Genomic DNA, 20,930 nt, shown 5'->3' on the forward strand with positions numbered 1-20,930 from the left:
TACTGTACGCTAAATTGTGAAAGGTCTAACCTTTATTGGACAGTTGACAGCAGAGAGAGGAAAAGAGAGAGAGAGATAGGGAATGACATGCAGCAAAGGTTCAATTCAATTTTATTTATAGTATCTAATCATAACAAGAGTTACCTCGAGACACTTTACAGATCTAGACAGGTCTAGACCACACTCTATCATTTACAAAGACCCAACAATTCCAGTAATTCCAGTAAAGGTCCCCAGTTGAACGGAAAGCAGGGATGCGGTTTATGGCCAGCCCTTAAGCCTCTGGTCTGCTTACTTTTCACTTGTTCCCCCTGCCACCAGTCTGTATGCTAAGCTAGGCTAGCCGCGTCCTGACTCCAGCTGTGTACCCTTCCACACAGACATGATTTTGATGACAATCTTCTCGTATGTCTCTTAGAAAAAAAAACAATGACGCTTAATATATGCTTTAATGTCGAACTATTGGTCAAACAGATGGGTCGCTCAGAGGTAGACCGTTTCTGTGAATGGCAATGTGTTAGTAATTTCAAATAAGGGCTTTCAAATAGGTTTTGAACTAGTCTAATTTAATTCCATATTGTCGGAACTGCAGGTGGTCTCATAGGACGGCGACAGCTCAACGAAGGAAAGACCGTCACAGACAACAAACAGAGCATCTGGCCCTTGACAACGACCTGAAAGAGGTAGAAGAATCTCTTCCCAGCCATAACCTGCCCTCTGAATGCCCTCTCCCCCTCCTCTGTTCTCTAACATCATGTAGTTTAAAAGCATGGCTTTATTTTCTCTGTATGTCTCATGGCGTTTGTTTCTGTTTGAGCTTTCTTTGTTCATTTTGGAGACTTCATGTGCATGCTGCCTTCTGTTTTCTTTTCCATCCTTCTCTTTTGTTTCTGTCCCCTTCTGTCTGCTCGTGTGTCCTCTGTGCCCGTCGGTCGGGGGGAACCCCTCTTCCTCCTCCTCGTCCTCCTCCTCCTCAGCAGGTGGAGGGCTGTCTGGTCCTGCAGAACTCCATGGCGTTTTGGGAGTGGGACAAAGCGTCCCCTCCGCCTATCAAACCGCCTAAAAAATCTGCCTCTGCGTCCTGTCTGGTATGTGGAGGAGCTGCCTGTGTTGTGGACTTGTGCTTTCAGACCCCTCCACCCCCTACCTCCACCCCATACCGTATACTCTCACTGAGGCAGTGGGATGTTCTGTTTGCATTAACTGCATAATCCAGCTCTGATTATGGTGTGAAGAGAGTGAACCGTAAACATTGAGGCTGATATCACTGCGTGAGGTCATGGATTACATGCATGCGTTGGTTTTCTGTCAAACCCTCATTACTGAATGTATATCTGAATGGTAATATGCTAAACCTAAAGAGAGTATCAAAAGTGGGGTTTGATTTAGAAACATAAGGAGTCAAACTTATTTTAAATCTTTTGCATGTTTGTGTGCTGTGTGTGTAACAAGCATAGTGTGCATGCGTATTTTACTAATTTGCTGTTAAAATAACAATGAAATGCTGCGTTATTGACTTTAGACCAGGTTTTTGTTGGTTTCCCTCAAGATAGCAATACGCCCAGAATGCACCTGAACACACCTCCCTGTAAGACCAGCACACTCATGGGCGCAGGTGCATTTGCTATTTAAACGTCGTGGGTGCTGGACGGGAAATTGACAACTTTGTCTTAAACTGGCAGACACCTGCGTCGGGCTTTGCGCTGTACTGCACTTCGCCGGGTACAAGATAGGGCCCTAACTCTTCCTAAAAGCACTGCACACATTTTCTCCACCTCCATGGGCAAATCTGCTGATGGTAGAAATTGCAGTGAAATGGACTGATTTCAGCCTAAAATGTCACCGTGTGAAAAGGCCCTTAGACATTTTCTGAGCTGAAAAACCAAACAAAAACCAGAGCAGAGCAGATGGAAAGTTCTTCTTTCAAGGACACAGTCTGAGATATGAAACATTGTGGAAATACTTACTTCCCCTACAGCTTCAGTGGAAACCCAGCTCACCTCCCAACACTCCCCAAAACACTCCTTTCCTGTGTCACACCCTTTCCTCTTAACGCACATACATGTACATCAAGGGGCGTCCAACTCATTTTCACTAAGGGCCACACTGGAAAATGAGAATCACACCTAGGGCCAGACAGTTTATTTGTGGCTTTCTCAGACATTGAGTTCGACACACGTGATGTACATCCTTTGAAGTGTTGATTGTCATAGCTTGTCACTTTAAAAAAAAAAAAAAATGGCAACAGCTGATTTAAAAAAAATAAAAATAAAAATCTGTGTAGGTGGAAGCGAGTGTTTTTGCCAAATAGTTAATTCGCAGCAGGCGTGTGTGTGTGCGCGCGCTGAGGTTTAATGCCTCGACCTTTTAGCGTGCGTGCATTAAAAACCATCCATTTCTCTTAATTGCTGTGTTGTAATTAGAGGACATGTTCTCCAGAGCTCACAAATTGCTTCTGTTCTGATCTTCAGAAATACATGCAGGAGGCCCGCAGCCTGGGGAAGAACCTTCGACAGCCCAAACTGTCTGATCTGTCTCCCGCCGTCATCGCCCAGACCAACTGGAAGTTTGTGGAGGGGCTGCTCAAGGAGTGTCGCATGAAGGTGAAAAATCCGAGCACAGCGCGTCCCTCTACCTAGAGACAACCTGCGACTCATTAGTACAGCCATTCACACACACATGCTCGAAGTGGTATCATCTCTCATGGACAATGCATGCAGTGAGAGACAAAGCTCATCACTCATGTCGCATCACCATTAGATGTCATAAAATGGCTTTCCTTCAAGTTCTAGGAACATCAGACGAAGACTTCCCATCTTAGAAACAAAAATATGTAGATCATTAATCGTAGCACCCCCGAATGAGGTCATTCACTTCAAACATGCTTTGACATCAGACAAAGCCCACTCCCAGATCAAACATTCTCTAGTCTCTCTCCGAGTAAACTGGCATTCTTCAACTGTGTGTGTGTGTGTGTGTGTGTGTGTGTGTGTGTGTGTGTGTGTGTGTGTGTGTGTGTGTGTGTGTGTGTGTGTGTGTGTGTGTGTGTGTTTGTGTGTGTTTGTGTGTGTTTGTGTGTGTTTGTGTGTGTGTGTTTTGTTCGTGTGTGTGTTCAGACAAAGCGCATGCTGGTGGAGAAGATGGGCCGGGAGGCGGTGGAGCTGGGCCACGGTGAGGCCAACATCACCGGACTGGAGGAGAACACTCTGATCGCCAGCCTGTGTGACCTGCTGGAGAGGATCTGGAGCCATGGGCTGCAGGTCAAACAGGTCAGCAAACACACACACACACACACACATTTTCTTAAACAGATTTATAAAAGCAATCGGATGGCACGCACCCACCATTGCGATTAATCAGGTTTGTATGACCATATTGGATATTGAGGGTAAGAGGTTATTGCCTGATAAATCCACTTATGTGTATAATCTTTCCCTTCATCATTGAATGCATTAAGGTTTGTGTGTGGGTGTGGGTGTGGGTGATTTTGGTCCTCTGACACACACTTGTCACTTCTCAGGGGAAGTCGGCCCTGTGGTCCCACCTGCTGCACTACCAGGCCAGAGAGGAGAAGCTTGAGCAGCAGCAGGCAGAGTCGCCAGGTAACACACACACACACACACACACACACACACACACACACACACACACACAGTCTGTCCTGCATTGTCAACACACATTTCTGATTGCAAAGCCATCATATCCTGTATTTAATCTCAACAGTGTCACAAGTTCCTGAGAGGAGGAAGTCTGAAGGTTTCTTAGCGATGCCATCTCTACGTGTGTCTCTCATACAGGATATGAGGTATCTCATTATTTAATTACATAAACAACTAATCAAAGAGATTGTATGCACTACCACTGACATCAACTTATTACCATTTTTACACTTATTTTTGGAATTCATGGTCAATAAACGTAATTTATAGAAAATTATACAAAATGCTTGAGTTAAAAAAAGCAGAAATTATGAATTATTTAGACTCATATTAAAGGAAAGATAATTACAGAAGGGTAAATGTCAATGTTCAGTCTGGTTTTGAAACATTTTTTTTTTTTCCCAAATGCTCTTTTTTTTTTTTTTTTATAAAACACCCAAAAGTCAATGAAAGTAGAGATCCTATCTTTTGTTGTATTTGCGAGGCGCGATGTATGGAATCATCCAAATTTGGTAGTTAAAAAGAAAGCCATATTTCTGATATTGACATTTTGAAAAACGGGTTAAATTTGACCTGAAGAGGAAGCTTGCAACACATAAGGAATTCCTCCTCCAGGACAGACAGGTTATGAAAGAAGTTTTGCATATACAGTAGGCAGGAGATGCAGTACTTAAGTACATAACATATAGTAAATATTACGTGCAGTAAATGAAAGAGCTTCGAGCAAAGTGTAAATGAGCTGGTAAGGACCTGGACCAGCAATCCTTCTCTTTACTACAGTGACACAGAGACGAGGACAGGCAGCTCATACACACACACACTAACTGAAGTCAAAGCAGAAGAGGCAGGTTAACGGAAGTGGTCACACCAAAAGCTAAATTACAGTAGTTCACTCAACTCCCGAGAGTCTCTGAACATCCGAGTGATGAGGGTGTGCCTGTTTTTTATGAGCGTTCATCTATCTTCTGTCCCTCCGTTGTCTGTCTCCTCAGGCACATCCAGAGTATGTCCGAGATAAAGACAGATGTGGGACGAGCGAGGGCCTGGATCCGTCTGTCCCTCGAGAAGAAGCTGCTCTCTCAACACCTCAAACAGCTGCTGTCTCGACAAGCCTTAACCAAGTGAGCACACATGATCGACCACACTCACACACTCGCACACACACTCGCTTTGTGTTTTTGATAGGAGAGATTGATGCATACTAGGATCATTGCATGTTCCAAAAGACCAATCACACCAATGTGAAAACCCAAACAAAATGAATATTCTATCAAAGGTGTGAAGACATAGACATTTCTGACATTAAAGCTTATGGACTCGATAGTTGCATTTCTTCTGTAGGTGCTAATTTTTCTCTTCCATCTTGTTGAAAATGGCTGCTCTTTATCGGACCAGACGTGTATTTGCCAAACCAACTAATTTGTCTTCATCTTTTGAAGTCTTTTCTCTTGTGAAAGTGAAAAATACAGTTTGGAAATACTCCAGATGAAGCATAAACTTTACCTTTTGTGTGGCTGCCCAAGTAAGCTTTTCAGTGTTGTCCTCCCTTCCTCATTGTGGTTCGCCAAGCTGGAATGTGCTCATTGCTGCCCCTATGTGGCAGACTGTGTGTGTGTGTGTGTGTGTGTGTGTGTGTGTGTGTGTGTGTGTGTGTGTGTGTGTGTGTGTGTGTGTGTGTGTGTGTGTGTGTGTGTGTGTGTGTGTGTGTGTGTGTGTGTGTGTGTGTGTGTGTGTGTGTGTGTGTGTGTGTGTGTGTGTGTGTGTGTGTGTGTGTGTGTCAGCCACCATGGGCAGCAATGTGCACATTTAAGATGCACTGAAACAAACAGGGTCAGACTGGGAACAAAATTTGGCCCTGGTATTATTTATGGACATTTTTAAGCACACACAACTTCATCTGTCTCAGGTCTTAAACTGCTTTATGCTGCACTTGTATTTTGTCTACTACTTTGTTTGTCCGGTCATGTTGTTGTGTATGCACTTGAGTTGATTCAACTTTTCAGCAGGATGCATCCAGGGTTGTTTCTCAACCAGTGGAAGAGATGGTCCCTATTAGGGCTGGGACTGTACCTGCTCTCTCTATTTACAGGGCACCTTTCTAGATACTCATTAGATGCTTAGCATGCACTCAAAATTATTACAGAAATGTTATAGCATTTATAAATGAAATTTAGTTTTCCAGTTCAAAAGCTTTAATTTAAAAAAAAAAGGGTGGAAAAGATGATGACAAATTAGATTTAGTTTGAAATATACTGCCAGGTTTATGGTTGAACACCACTGTCCTCCATTGTAAACTCAATAAAGAAAATCTTGAAAGGTATTTGCCGTTTTACATAATTCAATTCAATTTTTATTTATTTATAGTATCAAATCACAACAAGAGTTATCTTGAGACACTTTACAGATAGAGTAAGTCTAGACCACACTCTATAATTTACAAAGACCCAACAATTCCAATAATTCCCCCAAGAGCAAGCAGTTAGTGTGACAGTGGTGAGGAAAAACTCCCTTTTAGAGAGAAACCTGGGACAGACCCAGGCTCTTGGTAGGCGGTGTCTGACGGTGCCGGTTGGGGGTGTGATGAACAGTGGCAATAATAGTCTCAATAAAGATAATGGATCAGTGATTAGAAATAGCAGTTGTTGTTGTAGTAGTTCATGGCGTAGCAGGGCACTGCAGAGCATATTAACCATTTTCAGTTTTTTATTACAATATGTTCTTAATACAATTAGATAAATAAAAAAAAAAACATTGATAAATAAAAAAAATAAAGAAAAGACACATTGCCCGCTACTTTCTGGTTTACTTGAATAATAATAATAATAATAATAATAATAATAATAATAATACGTGGCTATCCATTACCAGCACCTGACCCAACATGAAAATGTATCCAAACGCATGACTGGCATGTCAACGAGTTCTAACATATAAAGACAGTGGAGTTTGAACAGAACAGATGATGATATGATATATAAGTAATATTGCGCTGTCTTTGAACCTGACCTGACTGTGCAATGCTGTGTCTACAGGAAGCTGTACAAGCGCTACGCCTTCCTGCGCTGCGAGGAGGAGAAGGAGCAGTTCCTCTTCCACCTGCTGTCTCTCAACGCCGTCGACTACTTCTGCTTCACCAGCGTCTTCACCACCATCAGTGAGTCCCGCACGTGCCCCCTGACCTCTATTCAGTCATAGTTGAGCTTCACCGTTATATCCCAAGCTCAGCTCTGATTCACAGCAAACATCATCAACACAAGTCACAGGCTGACCAGCTCTGCATATATTTAAAGTGACTGAAAAGTCCGCTTCAGGGCATCAGCTGGGACTGTCAGAAAGGGACAGAATTAGGTTACAGTACTTAGGTTGTTTTTTTGTCTTTTGTTGGCTCACTTTTACTCACAACATGTTAACCGGCAACATAGGATTCCATTCACTACGCTAAGCTAACTAGCGGCGGCGCTGCCGGTGTTGCACCAGACTAAAACAATGCATGCACAAAAAATGCAGCTAGGGGAGACCGTGATAAGCCCTATTTCAATAAACTGTGGCTTATCCCTTTAAGCAAATTTCATTCACAAGACCGAATTTTGAATATTTTCCACCCACTGTTGATAAATGAGGCCCCAGGTTTCAAAACAGCGGTCCGCACGAACCAATGGGTGACGTCCCCACCTTACATACACTTTCTACACTTATACAAGCTTTTCGCCAGCAACTTTCTCCACATCTCAGTGCACTCTCAGGCCTTTTGATCAGGTAATTTGATTATAATATGACCATCACGGTTTTCTTTTTATTATTATCATTATTAGTCTTGTTTGTTGCAATATTTACTTTCGTTAAAAAGATGATTTCACACAGCTCTAATCATTGCTGTCCATATATGAGATTATTCAACCATTTCCTTATGCTAATAACAGATTGCCTGAAGGCTCATCCAATTAAAGGCCTCGATCACAAAGCTTTGTACTTATTTTGGTTCAGTCTTTACAAAAAAATAAAAAGATAAAAATAAGTTGTTCATATGTGGCCCAATGCTTCACAAGACACTAATCATAACTACTGATTTGGAAGTTTAAAAAAAAGGCATTTTGTGAAGATAATTTATGTTTGCGTAACTGCAGTGAGCCTAATGGGTCAACGTTGAACTAGGAAGTAGCTCTGCAATGTAATGGAAAACGTTGTGTTTATGTAATGAAGCTGATAAGTGAAATGTTAGCAGTATTCAAGAAAAGGACAAAACTATGAAAACAAGTAATAGTTTAAAGTATGAAAAGTAGCCTCATTGACTCCTGTCGGCATCTATAGACCAACAAATCCCACCTGTGAAATATCTAAAGACTTGTATATTTCTCTTCCCGCTTGTTCCTCTCTGAGTTATTTGATGTCAGCTGGGAAATGGATGAATGTGGATCAATGGCTGGCTAAGCTATTAGTATGAATAAACCATGAGGATGTATGTACAATTTAATCAAAGTTTTATACCACAATATATTATTCAACTCACAGACCAGCTATGCCTCTCATTCAGATTAATGAACACACACTGTACATGCAGACTGTGCACGTCTGCAGCCCCTGATACTCTGATCTGTTATTCTGTTGCCTTTCTGCTGCAGTGTTTGCCCTCGATCTGCGATTTCATAATTAAAGTGGCCCAGTTAGATAACCCACTTTGAGTCTAATTAGCATGTTAGTGTTTATTTCTCTGTTCTGGTGCTGACATGGTGTTCGCCCCTGCAGTGATCCCGTATCGAGTCGTCATTATTCCCATCAAGAAGCTGAGCAACGCCATGACCACCTCCAACCCCTGGGTGTGTGTGTCAGGAGAGCTGGGAGACTCGGGCATCATGCAGATCCCCAAGAATGTCCTGGAGATGACCTTTGATGTGAGTAGTGTGACCTTTTGACCTCTCGCACACTGAGCACATAGTCAGTCACTCTGTGCAGATGGGTGCTGCTGAGCATGTTCTTCAGTTACACTCTCCGTTTACCTCCCCTGTCATCACCACCGGCTACCATCACTACTTGTTTACGTTCATAAAAGGGTCATTCCCATTTATTACGAGACAGTCTCACATTGCCAGACTCCTGTGGAGGAAGGTCTGGCTACTGAAGAATATATTTGGTAGAAAATTAGTAAGAGAGTCTCAAGCCACATTGACCTTGCTTTCTCTGTGTCTAAAGGCCTGGGAGCGATAGTGATAAGACTTGTGGGGGGGTGCAGCTGGATCGGAGAAGCGCCCAGTAAATTCATTAACACAGTATCAAAATTAACTGGCCAGATATGCAGAGAGAACAATGGTCTAGTGATGGATCTGCGCGAATTGCGGTGGGAACCGGAGGCCTGGATCAGGTGCGCTGATAACGGCACATACATCGTTGCAGAAGGAGGAATCTGAAGGATGAAGAGAGAGGGTAATGTGAGGTCGGGCATTCGGACTCCCGGAAAGACTGTTGGCGGTAGGGTGAGATAGGATCGTCTTGAAGGAAGTCAGATTCCTTATGCATAAGCTGTAACTACTTGCAATATTGTCACTAAAGATGATTGACTTCAACTAGAGGACTCCTGTAAGTTATTTCTGGCTTACCATTAAACGAACACGAAGGTTAAAGGTACAGTCTGAGACAACTTGAATTGATCCTTAATCGACCCTGGCCACAGGGGCCAGGCCCGATCCGGCACAAGAACCACAAAATCTACACTACACCACACATACATTCTGTGATAGGAGGATAAAACGCTTTGGGTTGTTTGCATGTCTTTAAACCAATCACAATCGTCTTGGGCGGCGCATACATACTGTATATGCATAAACAGCTTTTTTGATTTCTATAGAGTCCTACGTTCTATTTCCTATAGTCCTAATGTACTTTAAAAGACCACCCTGTTTGGTCACACACTGATCAGCCCTATCTCTAATTCCGAATGTTTTCCCAAATTCTGCTGAATATTGAATAACTGAATAAAGGCGGTAAAATGACACACGCTATTATTAAAGACATTTCAGTCTGCTTGATTTGGGTTTGACCTCCAAATAAAGTGGTTTAGATCATCTGGATAAACTTTTGGTTTGTTCACAATCTGTGGGACTATCTGACTGCTCGTCAGACTTGATTGTCTTAAAATCACTGTGTTCCCAGAGAGCGTTATAACTGATAGAAACGATGATAAGTTGTAATTAACAGGAATGATCTTTTAAATCTAAATGAGATAAACATGAGCTATGGACAGACAGGCGCGGTTTTCATTTTTAATTGCATTCATCAACATATACACTATATTCTGTGCATGTACATTAATTAGACTGCTGAAACGATTGAACCAGGCTATTTACAGAAAATTGAGCTGACCAGCCCAGGTAGTGTTTACAGAGTCCCAACGGGGCTCCAGACTTCCTGCTCTCCTCCCCACTCTGCATGTCTGTCCGGGTGATCTTTTCATTCTGTTTGCATGTCGGATGATGTCCTTGTTTTGCTTCTGAGATCACCACACCACCATTTTGATTGTCCATCCTCTGTGTCTTAACAAGTGTTTCCATCTCCCCCAGTCTGCTTTCAGGCCTCACACGCACATCTCCGCCTTGTTCAAGGTTAGAGGAAGCCCCTAGTCCTTTTTCATCCATCTCCCATTATCTCCCATTATATCCCATTATAAATGCTTGTGTTCCAGTTGTCCGTAGCCTGTTTCCCCTACAAGCATTGTTGTCCTGTTTAGTTTGGATTGGGTCATAGTTGGTCTTTTATCTTGCTAGAAAGTGTTTTTTTTTTCTTTTCAATAGAACACCACCTTTAATTCAGCTACAGTCGCACCCTTGAATCTAAACACTGCTCTGTATTATATTTCATGCCTGTACTGTAATGATTAGCACTGCTTAAAACTCTAAGATAATTGGGTTAAATAGAGACCTGTAAACTAAGTCAAGTTTGTGACAAAGTTTCTTTGGAAACTAAGTGTGGAAGCCCAGTGCATTAATGGAGTAGCCCCATTAAAAAGGATTAAGGGTTTAATTCGACTACTTCTCATTTGCATGGAGTCCATGAATGAAGCAGGGAAATAAGTTGAAGATACATGTAGAAACTGTATAATTAACACAATTATATTGAACTAACTCAAACATCTATTCACTTTTACTTAATAAAAACCATTGAAATGTAATCAGTCTGGAAGTAGGCACTGCAGCGGTAACAGTTCTCAAATAGTGCTGTACTTTAGGTGATTTTACAATGATAAAGTATATCAATTAGGATTTGATATTGCAAGATGATATTCATTCAATATGAACTAGATTTGTCTCTTGGCTGTGTGTCTGTGTTTAGTGTCAGAACCTGGGGAAGCTGACCACTGTGCAGCTGGGTCATGATAACGCTGGCCTCCTGGCTAAATGGCTGGTGGACTGTGTGATGGTGCGCAATGAGATCACAGGACACACCTACAGGTGAGTGGCATTCCAGAAGTCCTTTTTTTCTGGTTTCCAAAAAAGCTTTTTGCAGAGCTTTCAACCAACCCCCAAGGCAACCGAGCAATCTCTGTTTGCTGTTTGATAACAGAAGGGGGGTGGGGGGAGAAAAGAGGAACAAATATCAACCAATAATCTGAACCCCTCAGAACTTTGCCGTCTCCATCCCCAGGTTCCCATGTGGCCGGTGGCTCGGTAAGGGCGTGGACGACGGCAGCTTGGAGAGGGTCCTGATCGGTGAGCTGGTGGTGCCCAGCGGAGAGGAGGATTGCCGTACACCCCCGCTGCAGCGCTCGCCATCCCAGACCAGACGCATCAGCATCACGTCACTGTCTGGAAGAGGATACAGTGAGTGTCTGTCAGGGCGGGGGAAATGCATTCTAGTAATAGACTCACTCAGATGAGGGCTGTAGATTGTCCTGTCCAACACCCCAACAAGACAACGAAAAAAGATGAATTACCTGTTAAATGATATTTTCTGTATTTTTGTATTGGAGCAGTTGTTTTAAGAAAATAACTTTTGTCTGTGTAGTTATTTTCAGGAAACTTCCTGGTAGATTATTAGTAAATGATGTAGACCTGGAAGATAAAGCATGACTCTTGTTTATACCAACAATATGGAGTCCAGAGTGTGCCACCAGAGACTTTTGCAGAGTACACTTTAAATAGCCATTTTAATGTTGGTGATTAAATTTGGATTTAAATGGCACAATAAACTCAAAGTAAAATACGTCATAATAAAAAAAGTTTATTAACACTGAGGGCGTTTTCACACCTGAAAGTCCGGACCAAGGTTCATGTGTTTGTTACATTGTATACATTTGATCTGGTAAGTTTTGGTTTTACACTGCAGTTATGCAAGCGAACTAAAGACCTGTACGTGACAAAACTACGTCCTGCCGTCATCACATACGTGAGCTGCGTCTCCAGATACTTAGAACTGATTGGTTTGTAGACGGGTTTCCCCGTCCTCTCATATCCTTTCTCTGGGTCGGAGGTTTTTCAACTGACTGCTGCTCCCCCCTACTGCTCTTTTTGTTTTGTTGTGATGTTGAGAAGCGAGACATGGGAACTTTCTTTCTGGAGCATTTATTCAGAGACAAACAGAAACCTACACTTTAAGCCTACCACTTAACAAGTAAACTGCTGATGTATTCTCTGCTCTGATAGCCGACAGCTGTCTGCTCTGAGTGCATTCACCGTCCCACACACTCTCATGTAGTAGCACAGTGGTTCCCAACCTGGGGTCCGGGCACCCCTTAGGGGGGCGGCAAAGATCACAGGGGGGGGCGCGAGTCTTTATCTGATTTAAGGTTGAGGTAAAAAAAATATATATATTTGTACATGTTAAACAAATTATGATAATACACTAGAATACTTTTATACTCTTAGACATAAGTAGGGGGGGCTCCAAGGAAAAAAGGTTGGGAACCACTGTAGTAGCACACTAAGCACCGAGCTATTCCTTAAGGGAGCTTCCCCAGTCTTGTAACACAAGGAGAGCCTGCCAGAGCCTCTTGTATTTGGTCCAAAAGTCCATGGTTCAGTTTGGTCTAGACCGACGCCACCTCTTTTTATTGGACCAAAATTTGGTCTTGTGATCCGGACCGTGGCCCGGGGGAGGTTTCACACCTGTCATTTTGGTTCGGACCAAACTGAAAACTCCGAAAGTCTAATGAGGTAGGTGTGAAAACGCCCTAATAGTAGTTTATATGCCTGGCCCCTGCAGTCTGCAAGATACTGAACCCCAATTTCCCCCCGATGCTGCGCCTATCGGTGTGTGAATGTCCATGAATGTTTATCTGATGCGCAGGTGGCACCTTGTAAGGCATATAAGTTTATTTATTGATAAAAATTCGACACTGGAGTGGTCTATAATTTTTCCAGTTCATTAAAAAGATAGATTATAAAGACAGTAGCGTTTGACTGGTCGTGACTGTTTTCCCAAGATGGCGCCCGCATGTAAACATGAACGCTACTGTCTTTATAATGTATCTTTTTAATAAACTGAATGTACACTTACAAAGTTCTCAATGCTTTGGTTTACATGTAGGGACTCTCATTATGCTACCGTGGAAGTGTGGTGCTATTTTGAGCCTTGTTAGTGATGCAGAAATAGTGATTTACCCTCTGCCCCGAAAGCTAGCGTTAGCAGCTAACCACCGGGTTTTGCGGTAGCTTGTTTAAAGCTAGAGACACATTCGATTAGCATGAAAACATATCCCAGAGAACGGTCGACTCGGTACACATATGTTATTAACCCCTAGGTTCATTTTGCGCCGGAATTTTCCTTTAACGCGTAAATACCAAGGACCTGATCTCAGTGTCAGTGTAACACTGTAATCAAGCAGTTAGGTGACGCTCATGATGTTGGATGATCTTCTCTGTGCATATATGTATATCAATGCAGCTGTTTTCTGGATTCCAGAACCGACTTCAGCCCAAATCCAAGAGGCCATTGGGGAGTCTGTGAACAACATCATCAAACACTTCCACAAGCCAGAGAAAGAGGTCAGTGACTGATCTCATTCTCAGCAGTGTCTGAATTCCTCTGCCGATAATGAATGAGCTCATGTTCTATGCTGTACTTTCTCTGAACCCTTTCCATCACTAAACTCTCTCTGTCTCTATCCACTGACTGTGTTCATAATGTTTGAGTCAGTTAAGTGCTGGTCTAATGGCAGTCCTACTGCCACAGCAGAGGAAACAGATGTACAGGTAGTTCAGGCCGCGCTTTAAGTGCCCTCTGTCAGAGTGGAGAGTGATGCATTCCCTCCGCAGAGCTATGGAAATCAGCAACAGGGAAGCCACTTCTCTCCAACTGCTCTCATAGTCTGTTTTCTGTCGCAGCAGGCAGCCGTTAACCGAGTAAAAGCTCTAAAAACCCTGTACACGACCTACTCAGCAGCAGACAGACACAGTTAGAGACTAGCTGGTGAACATTTAGCAGCAGAATATCGGACTTTATTCATCAGGTGGACACAATCCGACTCCAAATGAAAGATAATGTTGACCTGTAACTGCTGGATGTCTGAATAAGCAACTGTTTGCTCACAAGTTCACCATATCAACTTTGTGATATGTTAATGTTCAATTCACAACTTCACAACACAGCATTATTCAAAAGGCCCCGAAAACCCACACAGGTGTTTTGAGACCTCTTCCCAGTGGGTTCTTCCTTGTGGGTGTGTGTGTAGACTGATTGATTGACATCTTCCAGAGTCTCCTGTTAGCTTTGTTGCATCTGTTAGGGCGGGACAAATGACAGTTTTATCATTCGTATTGGTAGAAAGGATTTGTGACCTAATAAATACCCCATCAGTGCTCTGACCCACCTTCAACCTGAGCAGATCCCCTGTGTGGGTGTTCCGGGGCTTTAAATCCCATCTTTGAACTCGGTGGTCTTTGTGTTCTCTGTGTTCCATGTATTGATGTTTGGTCTCCTGGTTGTCTGGACGCAGAGAGGCAGCCTGACTGTCCTGCTGTGTGGAGAGAACAGTTTGGTGGCAGCTCTCGAACAGTTCTTCCATCATGGCTTCAAGTCCGCCCGGCTCTTCCAGAAGACTGTGTTTGTGTGGGACTTTGTGGGTAAGTGTGCAGTGTCGGTGCCATCTGCTGCTGAGAAGAGGAAGTATTTAATTTGGCTCATTTTAGGTGATTAATGGGGAAATAATGTGTTGATTTTGTCAGAAATTCTGAGATTTTGTTTCACTTGTTTGGTTCATGCTTATTGAGCTCCATCTTTTACATGTTTGTTATTGTTATTTTGCCACTGGTGCAAGTCTGCTTCAGTTTTCAGACAAGATGTATGTAAAAAGGGAAGGAGTTGCGTCACTAAGTATCACTGAAGATTATTGTTTATTTTAGGACAAAACGAACGTTTGTAGAAAGTTGTGTTAAGTAACTGTAGTATATGCTGCAAGCTGAGTGTTTTTTGTGTATCTCCTCCCCTCCCTCTGCAGAGAAGGCTGTTGCCTACATGGAGTCAGCGGACCAGATGGGAGACCTTCAGGAGACCGCGGAGCCCCTGGGGATGACCTGTCAATCACTCTGTCACTACGTCAACTCCATCAACTCCACCCCCAGGAACATCGGCAAGGACGGGAAGTTCCAGCTGCTGGTCTGCCTCGGAGCCAGGTCAGTTGGAAACGAACACTGACCCGCCTTGGACATGTCTGATTTAGAATTCTGTACTGTATACTATTCACAATAAGCATGGGTTGGATATATATACAGTATATACTATAATATATATTCAGGAAATGTATTTCACGTCACCCTTCTAGCTGTTGGGAACTTCAGGAACTCTGATATTAAAAGGTGTACTCACACAAACGATTCATGACCACTTCTGTTAGATGTATGGTCATTTATTTACAATATTTACACATTTAATGAACAGAGATCCCTAATATGGGATATGACAAGGATACACGTGTTCTATTAACATACATTCTATTTAGACATCCATTGTATGTCTAACCAGATACAATTGTAAGAGTAATTTTCCAAAACTATCGTGATTTATGCTCTAATGCACAGTGTTTATGTAGTGTTCCAGTCAGGTTTCAGATCCAACCACAGCCCTGAAACTCAACAGAGACAACAGCACAGACCGAAATCCCTTATGATTAAAAAATCTGTTTTAACTCTGGCTGAGAATAATAATGTTCATGTGGAACCCTACGTCTTATGGTAAGAAGCTGTCGGAGAAACTAAAGTTTTCAGGGCTTTTCTGTACATTTCATGGCAGAAAACTGTCTCAGAGCCTCACCATTTGTTGCTTGGCAGAGGCCTGGAGCCCAGGAACGGACGGACTCTAATTTATTGAAATTTATTGAAAATAATTCTGGTACAGGATATAAAATCCTCTATTCCAGACTCAAGCAAAACAAATATATATATATATATATATATATATATATATATATATATATATATATATATATATATATATATATATATATATATATATATATATATATTCACATTTTAACGTATTTTCATAAAACACATTCATTTCATGACTGAAACGTTCTAACAATTCATAAATAAGTCACATAAATTACTGACAAGCTTTATAATGATACATTACACCTTTTGACAGGCAAAAAGCATCCAACCTCTTCTTAAAAGAATTAATTGAAGGGGAACGCAAAACAGAAATTCTTTTTCTTTTCAGACATGCGTGTTCTAGGGTAAAGTTTTAAAGAATTCCCTCGTGTCTCATACCTATTGCTCCAAAACTGAAAGATAGGCTCAACTGTTACATCATATATTCCCTGTATATGATGTAACAAACGTATATGATGACAAATCTCTATTTGAGATTTTCCTTAGCTAGTCTAGTTATGAGATGCTGTGTTCACTACGTTCTACTAACGGTCTGAATGTTTTGATAGCCACCGATGTAGACATGTCCTCTTACGGTTTGTTGTGCAGAGACCGCCTGCTGCCCCAGTGGCTCCCCCTGCTGGTGGAGTGCCCGCTGATCTCGCGGATGTACGAGGACACGGCCCTGCTCCGAGACCGCTCCACTGTCAGCGCCCTCATCGCAGTCCTGGAGACGATCCATGACTTCCCCATCACACTGGAGGCCTCGCTGGTCAAAGGCATTGACCTTTAGCCCCCGGAGGGACCACTCTACATTCTCCTCTAAAACTTCCCCCACCCCTTCCACTTGAAGCCCATTGGCTCTGGGGTTGGACACGTGACCAGGGAAGGAGGAAGTGAGAGTCGAGTAATGAAAACTGAAGAGACGTTTGGTTACCAAAGGCACGCTTCGTGTGAGAAGGCGAGGCTTTGGTTCAGGATGCAGTATTATTACCCCCAAAGACCCTTTTTAATTCAATTACAACCAGTGCTTAATTGTGTTTTATTTCATGAACTATGCTGTAAATCCCAATTACTTGACATTACAGTGTACACATTTCTAGAACATACTCTTCGTTTCAGGTTTATTGCATCATCAGGCAGCCATTGGTTTCACTACTGACTAACGTAAAGCTTGCTGTAAGCCAGCATAGTATTTTATATATTTCTTAGTAAGTTCATGAAAAGACCCAAACCAACAATGTGTTAGTCTCTCCATACTTACTGATACTACATACTCTGGCTCTCAGCTCCAAGCCCATTTCCTACCAAAGATGTCCATCTTTAAAAACAGCTTGTCACTGTAGTTTTATCAAACATGACTCAAAGTAAAGGAAATGAATCCATATTTGGTGCTCTGGTGAGTATTCGTGGTACAGGTAATGAAGGAACATGTCACCCAGGGCAACAGTGTGGCTCACTGGTGTGTTTTAATAGTTTTTGGACAACAACGGAGCTCTATGGCACAGAGGAAGAAGATGTATCACGTACTTGTTAGTAGGATCAATCCATTGTTGGGTTGGGTTATTTCATGGGGACAATATAAAATATCACCAGACTTACACCAACGTGTAATGCTAATATAATTTAACAAAAACAATAAGAGCAAGCTAATGTTTCGTAGTGAAATGAACTGAAACAGTGGCTGCTTGGAGGGAAGAAAATCCAACTAAGAAATGTTAAGTATGCTTGGAAAATTGCTGACAGTAATATACAGTACACTGATATCTGGGGTGAAATATTGCAATACCACTAGTGTGTTTCTTTTAAGATTTTAGTAGCAGCAGCTGCAGATGTTTTCCTGTGTGCTAGCTGTGTAGCCTCGCCTGCTTTCGGTAGGTGCATCTAGATAGACTGGTAGATTCCCTGTCCTCGCCTGCCGTCCTCACGCTCTAGTTAGGATTAGCTTTAGCTAGCACGTCGACGGTGATGTGACCTCAGGAAGAGACTGTGAGCGATCAGTGACACACTGGAACGATGAGTTAAGATGAAGAGGGTGATGAAGTTCTGTTCTGCGTCTACATCCTTTCACACAGTGCAGTGTTATGGAGTCCCCATTTCTCCATGCCTCTCTGTCTTTAAATCTGCTGGACTCGTGTCGGCGTGGAACCTGTGGCTTCATAGACATTCCTACTGAACCGTGTGTGTGTGTGTGTGTGTGTGTGTGTGTGTGTGTGTGTGTGTGTGTGTGTGTGTGTGTGTGTGTGTGTGTGTGTGTGTGTGTGTGTGTGTGTGTGTGTGTGTGTGTGTGTGTGTGTGTGTGTGTGTGTGTGTGTGTGTTCTTCTTAAACTACATTCGTGGGGTCCAAAAACTGGGAGTACAGTATACTTGTGGGGTCCCGACAGCTTTGTGGGGCCAAAATGCTGGACCCCACAACATTAAAGGGCTGTTTGAGGGTTAAGACTTGGTTTTAGGATTAGGGATAGAATTAGGTTATGGTTAGGGTGAGGGTAAGGGATAAGGTTAGGCATTCAGTTGTGATGGTTAGGGTTGGGCATCGTTTAGATTTTAACGATTCTGATTCCAATTCCGATTCTTCCTTTCAATTCCGGTTCTTATCGGTTCTCGATTCCGATTCTTTGAGGGGTGGAGTTGAAACGGGTCACATGCTTATTTTCACAAATAAGAGGAAAGTTTTATTTTGATTCAATGGTGGTTTGCAGTTTTACAGCTTTTTCAACGTAAAATAAAGCCACACTAGAGCGCCGCTTACTGTGCTCCATGGCTGCAACACAACAAGCACCTGGCCACTACGGAAACCAAAACTTGCGCATGTTAAATTGGGAAGTGATGATCGGATTTGAAACCAAATCCTCCAAACGATTCCAAAACAGAAACGATTCCGATGGAATCGTAATTTTTGAAACGATTCCGATTAGGAATCGGTTCTCGATGCCCAACCCTAGTGATGGTTAAGGTAAGGGGCTAGGGAATGCATTATGTCAATGACGGTCCCCACAAAGATAGTGAGACGCACTTGTGTGTGTGTGTGTGTGTGTGTGTGTGTGTGTGTGTGTGTGTGTGTGTGTGTGTGTGTGTGTGTGTGTGTGTGGTGTGCGCGTGTGTGTGTAAAATGTTAAATTAAATAAACCGAATTCAAAGTCCACGTACTAGCTTTCTCCGGAGCTTTCAACAGAATTGTGTAAAAAAGTGGACCTTGAGTTAAGATTATTTTGTCAAATTTCTATTTGCAAGGTCACAAAAGGAACTTTTACGCAAGCAAGCAATATATTTTTTTTTTAAATGAATGTAGTATCACTGGGGAATAAAACTGTTAACCGTAGAGAGTTTGGAGTGAATCAGCCACTTGCAGTTTGGTCTACTTGTAAAAACATGTCGAGTGAATCCTTCCATTGATCTAATTTCAGTATTCTAATGCGCCATCATGTCGCACTTAACACATCGTCCACGTTCTGACTTCCCTGCCCTGTCTGTTGCAAAAGACATCAGTCTTTTACACTCAAACTGGACAGAATAGTGCATTTGTTGGGGACTATTTTCAGCGGTGGATTAATACACAGTTGGTTCACAAGTTGGCATTTACTGCACTTAGACATGTTTTTTTTTCTTGTGTTATTGTTGGCACATGGACATACTGTATATTGTTGGTTTAGGCCTTTTTAATGGGATTTGTTGACATTATGAAAAATATAGAATATTAGCCTTATCCTTTTTAAATTGATCCATTAGATATCAGTGCGTGATGTTACAAGCTACCTGTCAACCTTTAGTTCCCATATTACATGAATGCAACATGACCGCTTTATGGGAGGAACACCATCTGCATATCGTTTCTACTTTAGCAGCAGCCAAACAGAAGAGATGGGTGGAAACTAATGACTATTTTTCTTCAGACAAATTTATTTTTCTTTCAACGTATAACTTGTGCTGCATGAGAGATGTTTGCCGCTGTCGCTACTTAACCGCCGTCTGAATGAATCCGTTGTGATGGTGTAAATATTCTCATTAGTGCATGCTGTCTTTAGACGGAGCTGTGTTTACCGTGACCCTCTCTAATGAATTCTGGATGGAAGATGAGTTTTGAGGAAACGTGGAACGTGAAAAAGTGGACATCTTTTGCAAACCCAGTTCCCTGTAGTATTTCGCTGTCTCCAGTATTAAGTCTGTGAAGGACCCCACAGCCTGTCATGGTTAGTTTGGAATGTCTTGATTTCACGTATATTTATTTTTTAATTTAATGTTAATCCATTGCAGGCTGACAGCAGCACTGGTATTTTAAGGTTCATAAAGCCTGTGGAATAACTGGTCACCACTATTTCTTTTTCATGTGTGTGTTTTTTTAACCCTGTGTTCTCTTGCTGCTGTGCCCCCTAATGCCTCACCCTGCAGGACTACCCACAGTTCCAAAGCACAATAACAGAGTCCTCTGTCTCGTCCTGGATTTCGTTGTAAACAAACTCTTTGCTGATGGCTACAGGGCAGATTTCTGGTGGAATAGAATTGACATTCCTCCGTAGACTACTGCACACTTTGCTTAAGTTACAACCCTAAACGCGTCCTGTGACGAGTCGTATTAACCCCGAGTGGAAACGGCCATGAGAGCAGTGACTGTGCATCCTGGTCGTGGCGAGAATGCCAACGGACTACTAGTGTCATGCCTGTGTTGGACTGACTTCTTTGTTCTGATATTTATTATGCCTATTTCAATAAAAAACACCCAGTGTGTTAAAGCTGTCAGTGTGTGTGTGTATGTGTGTCCATAGACTACATGTCAGTGTGTCCATCTATTAGAAATGGGGACAGAAAAGCCAAGAGCATTTTCTTACAGGCAAACGTACTTAACAAAGACATTTTCTGGAATCAACTTAACTTTTATCTTTGACTTGATGTGCATATGTTTTATTATTTATTAGTTCAATTAAAATGTCTAATTTTCATTTTCTTACCGTTTCTGAACTTACTGTACTTATGAATTGT

The 20,930-nt window shown here is 42.3% G+C and overlaps 1 protein-coding gene across 8 annotated transcripts in view; it reads left to right on the forward strand.

The window, feature by feature from the left end:
- Positions 1-18,218, forward strand: part of LOC120553524 (DENN domain-containing protein 5B-like) — an 89,378-nt gene extending 71,160 nt beyond the window's left edge. For 2 of the 8 annotated variants that reach the window (XM_039792044.1, XM_039792041.1), the window contains 16 exons: positions 593-683; positions 978-1,088; positions 2,472-2,603; positions 3,117-3,269; positions 3,521-3,602; positions 3,724-3,805; positions 4,652-4,780; positions 6,692-6,813; positions 8,403-8,548; positions 10,211-10,252; positions 10,980-11,098; positions 11,292-11,467; positions 13,548-13,630; positions 14,581-14,707; positions 15,082-15,256; positions 16,562-18,218. In XM_039792044.1, coding sequence (XP_039647978.1) covers positions 593-683; positions 978-1,088; positions 2,472-2,603; positions 3,117-3,269; positions 3,521-3,602; positions 3,724-3,805; positions 4,652-4,780; positions 6,692-6,813; positions 8,403-8,548; positions 10,211-10,252; positions 10,980-11,098; positions 11,292-11,467; positions 13,548-13,630; positions 14,581-14,707; positions 15,082-15,256; positions 16,562-16,745 — 1,954 coding nt within the window. In that variant the 3' untranslated portion in view covers positions 16,746-18,218. The remainder of the gene's footprint in view (positions 1-592; positions 684-977; positions 1,089-2,471; positions 2,604-3,116; positions 3,270-3,520; positions 3,603-3,723; positions 3,806-4,651; positions 4,781-6,691; positions 6,814-8,402; positions 8,549-10,210; positions 10,253-10,979; positions 11,099-11,291; positions 11,468-13,547; positions 13,631-14,580; positions 14,708-15,081; positions 15,257-16,561) is intronic. The other 6 variants (XM_039792048.1, XM_039792046.1, XM_039792042.1 and 3 more) reach the window with 5 other exon arrangements.
- The last annotated feature ends 2,712 nt before the right edge of the window (positions 18,219-20,930 follow it).

This window comes from Perca fluviatilis, chromosome 23 (genome assembly GCF_010015445.1).
Source record: "Perca fluviatilis chromosome 23, GENO_Pfluv_1.0, whole genome shotgun sequence".
NCBI lineage: Eukaryota > Metazoa > Chordata > Actinopteri > Perciformes > Percidae > Perca > Perca fluviatilis.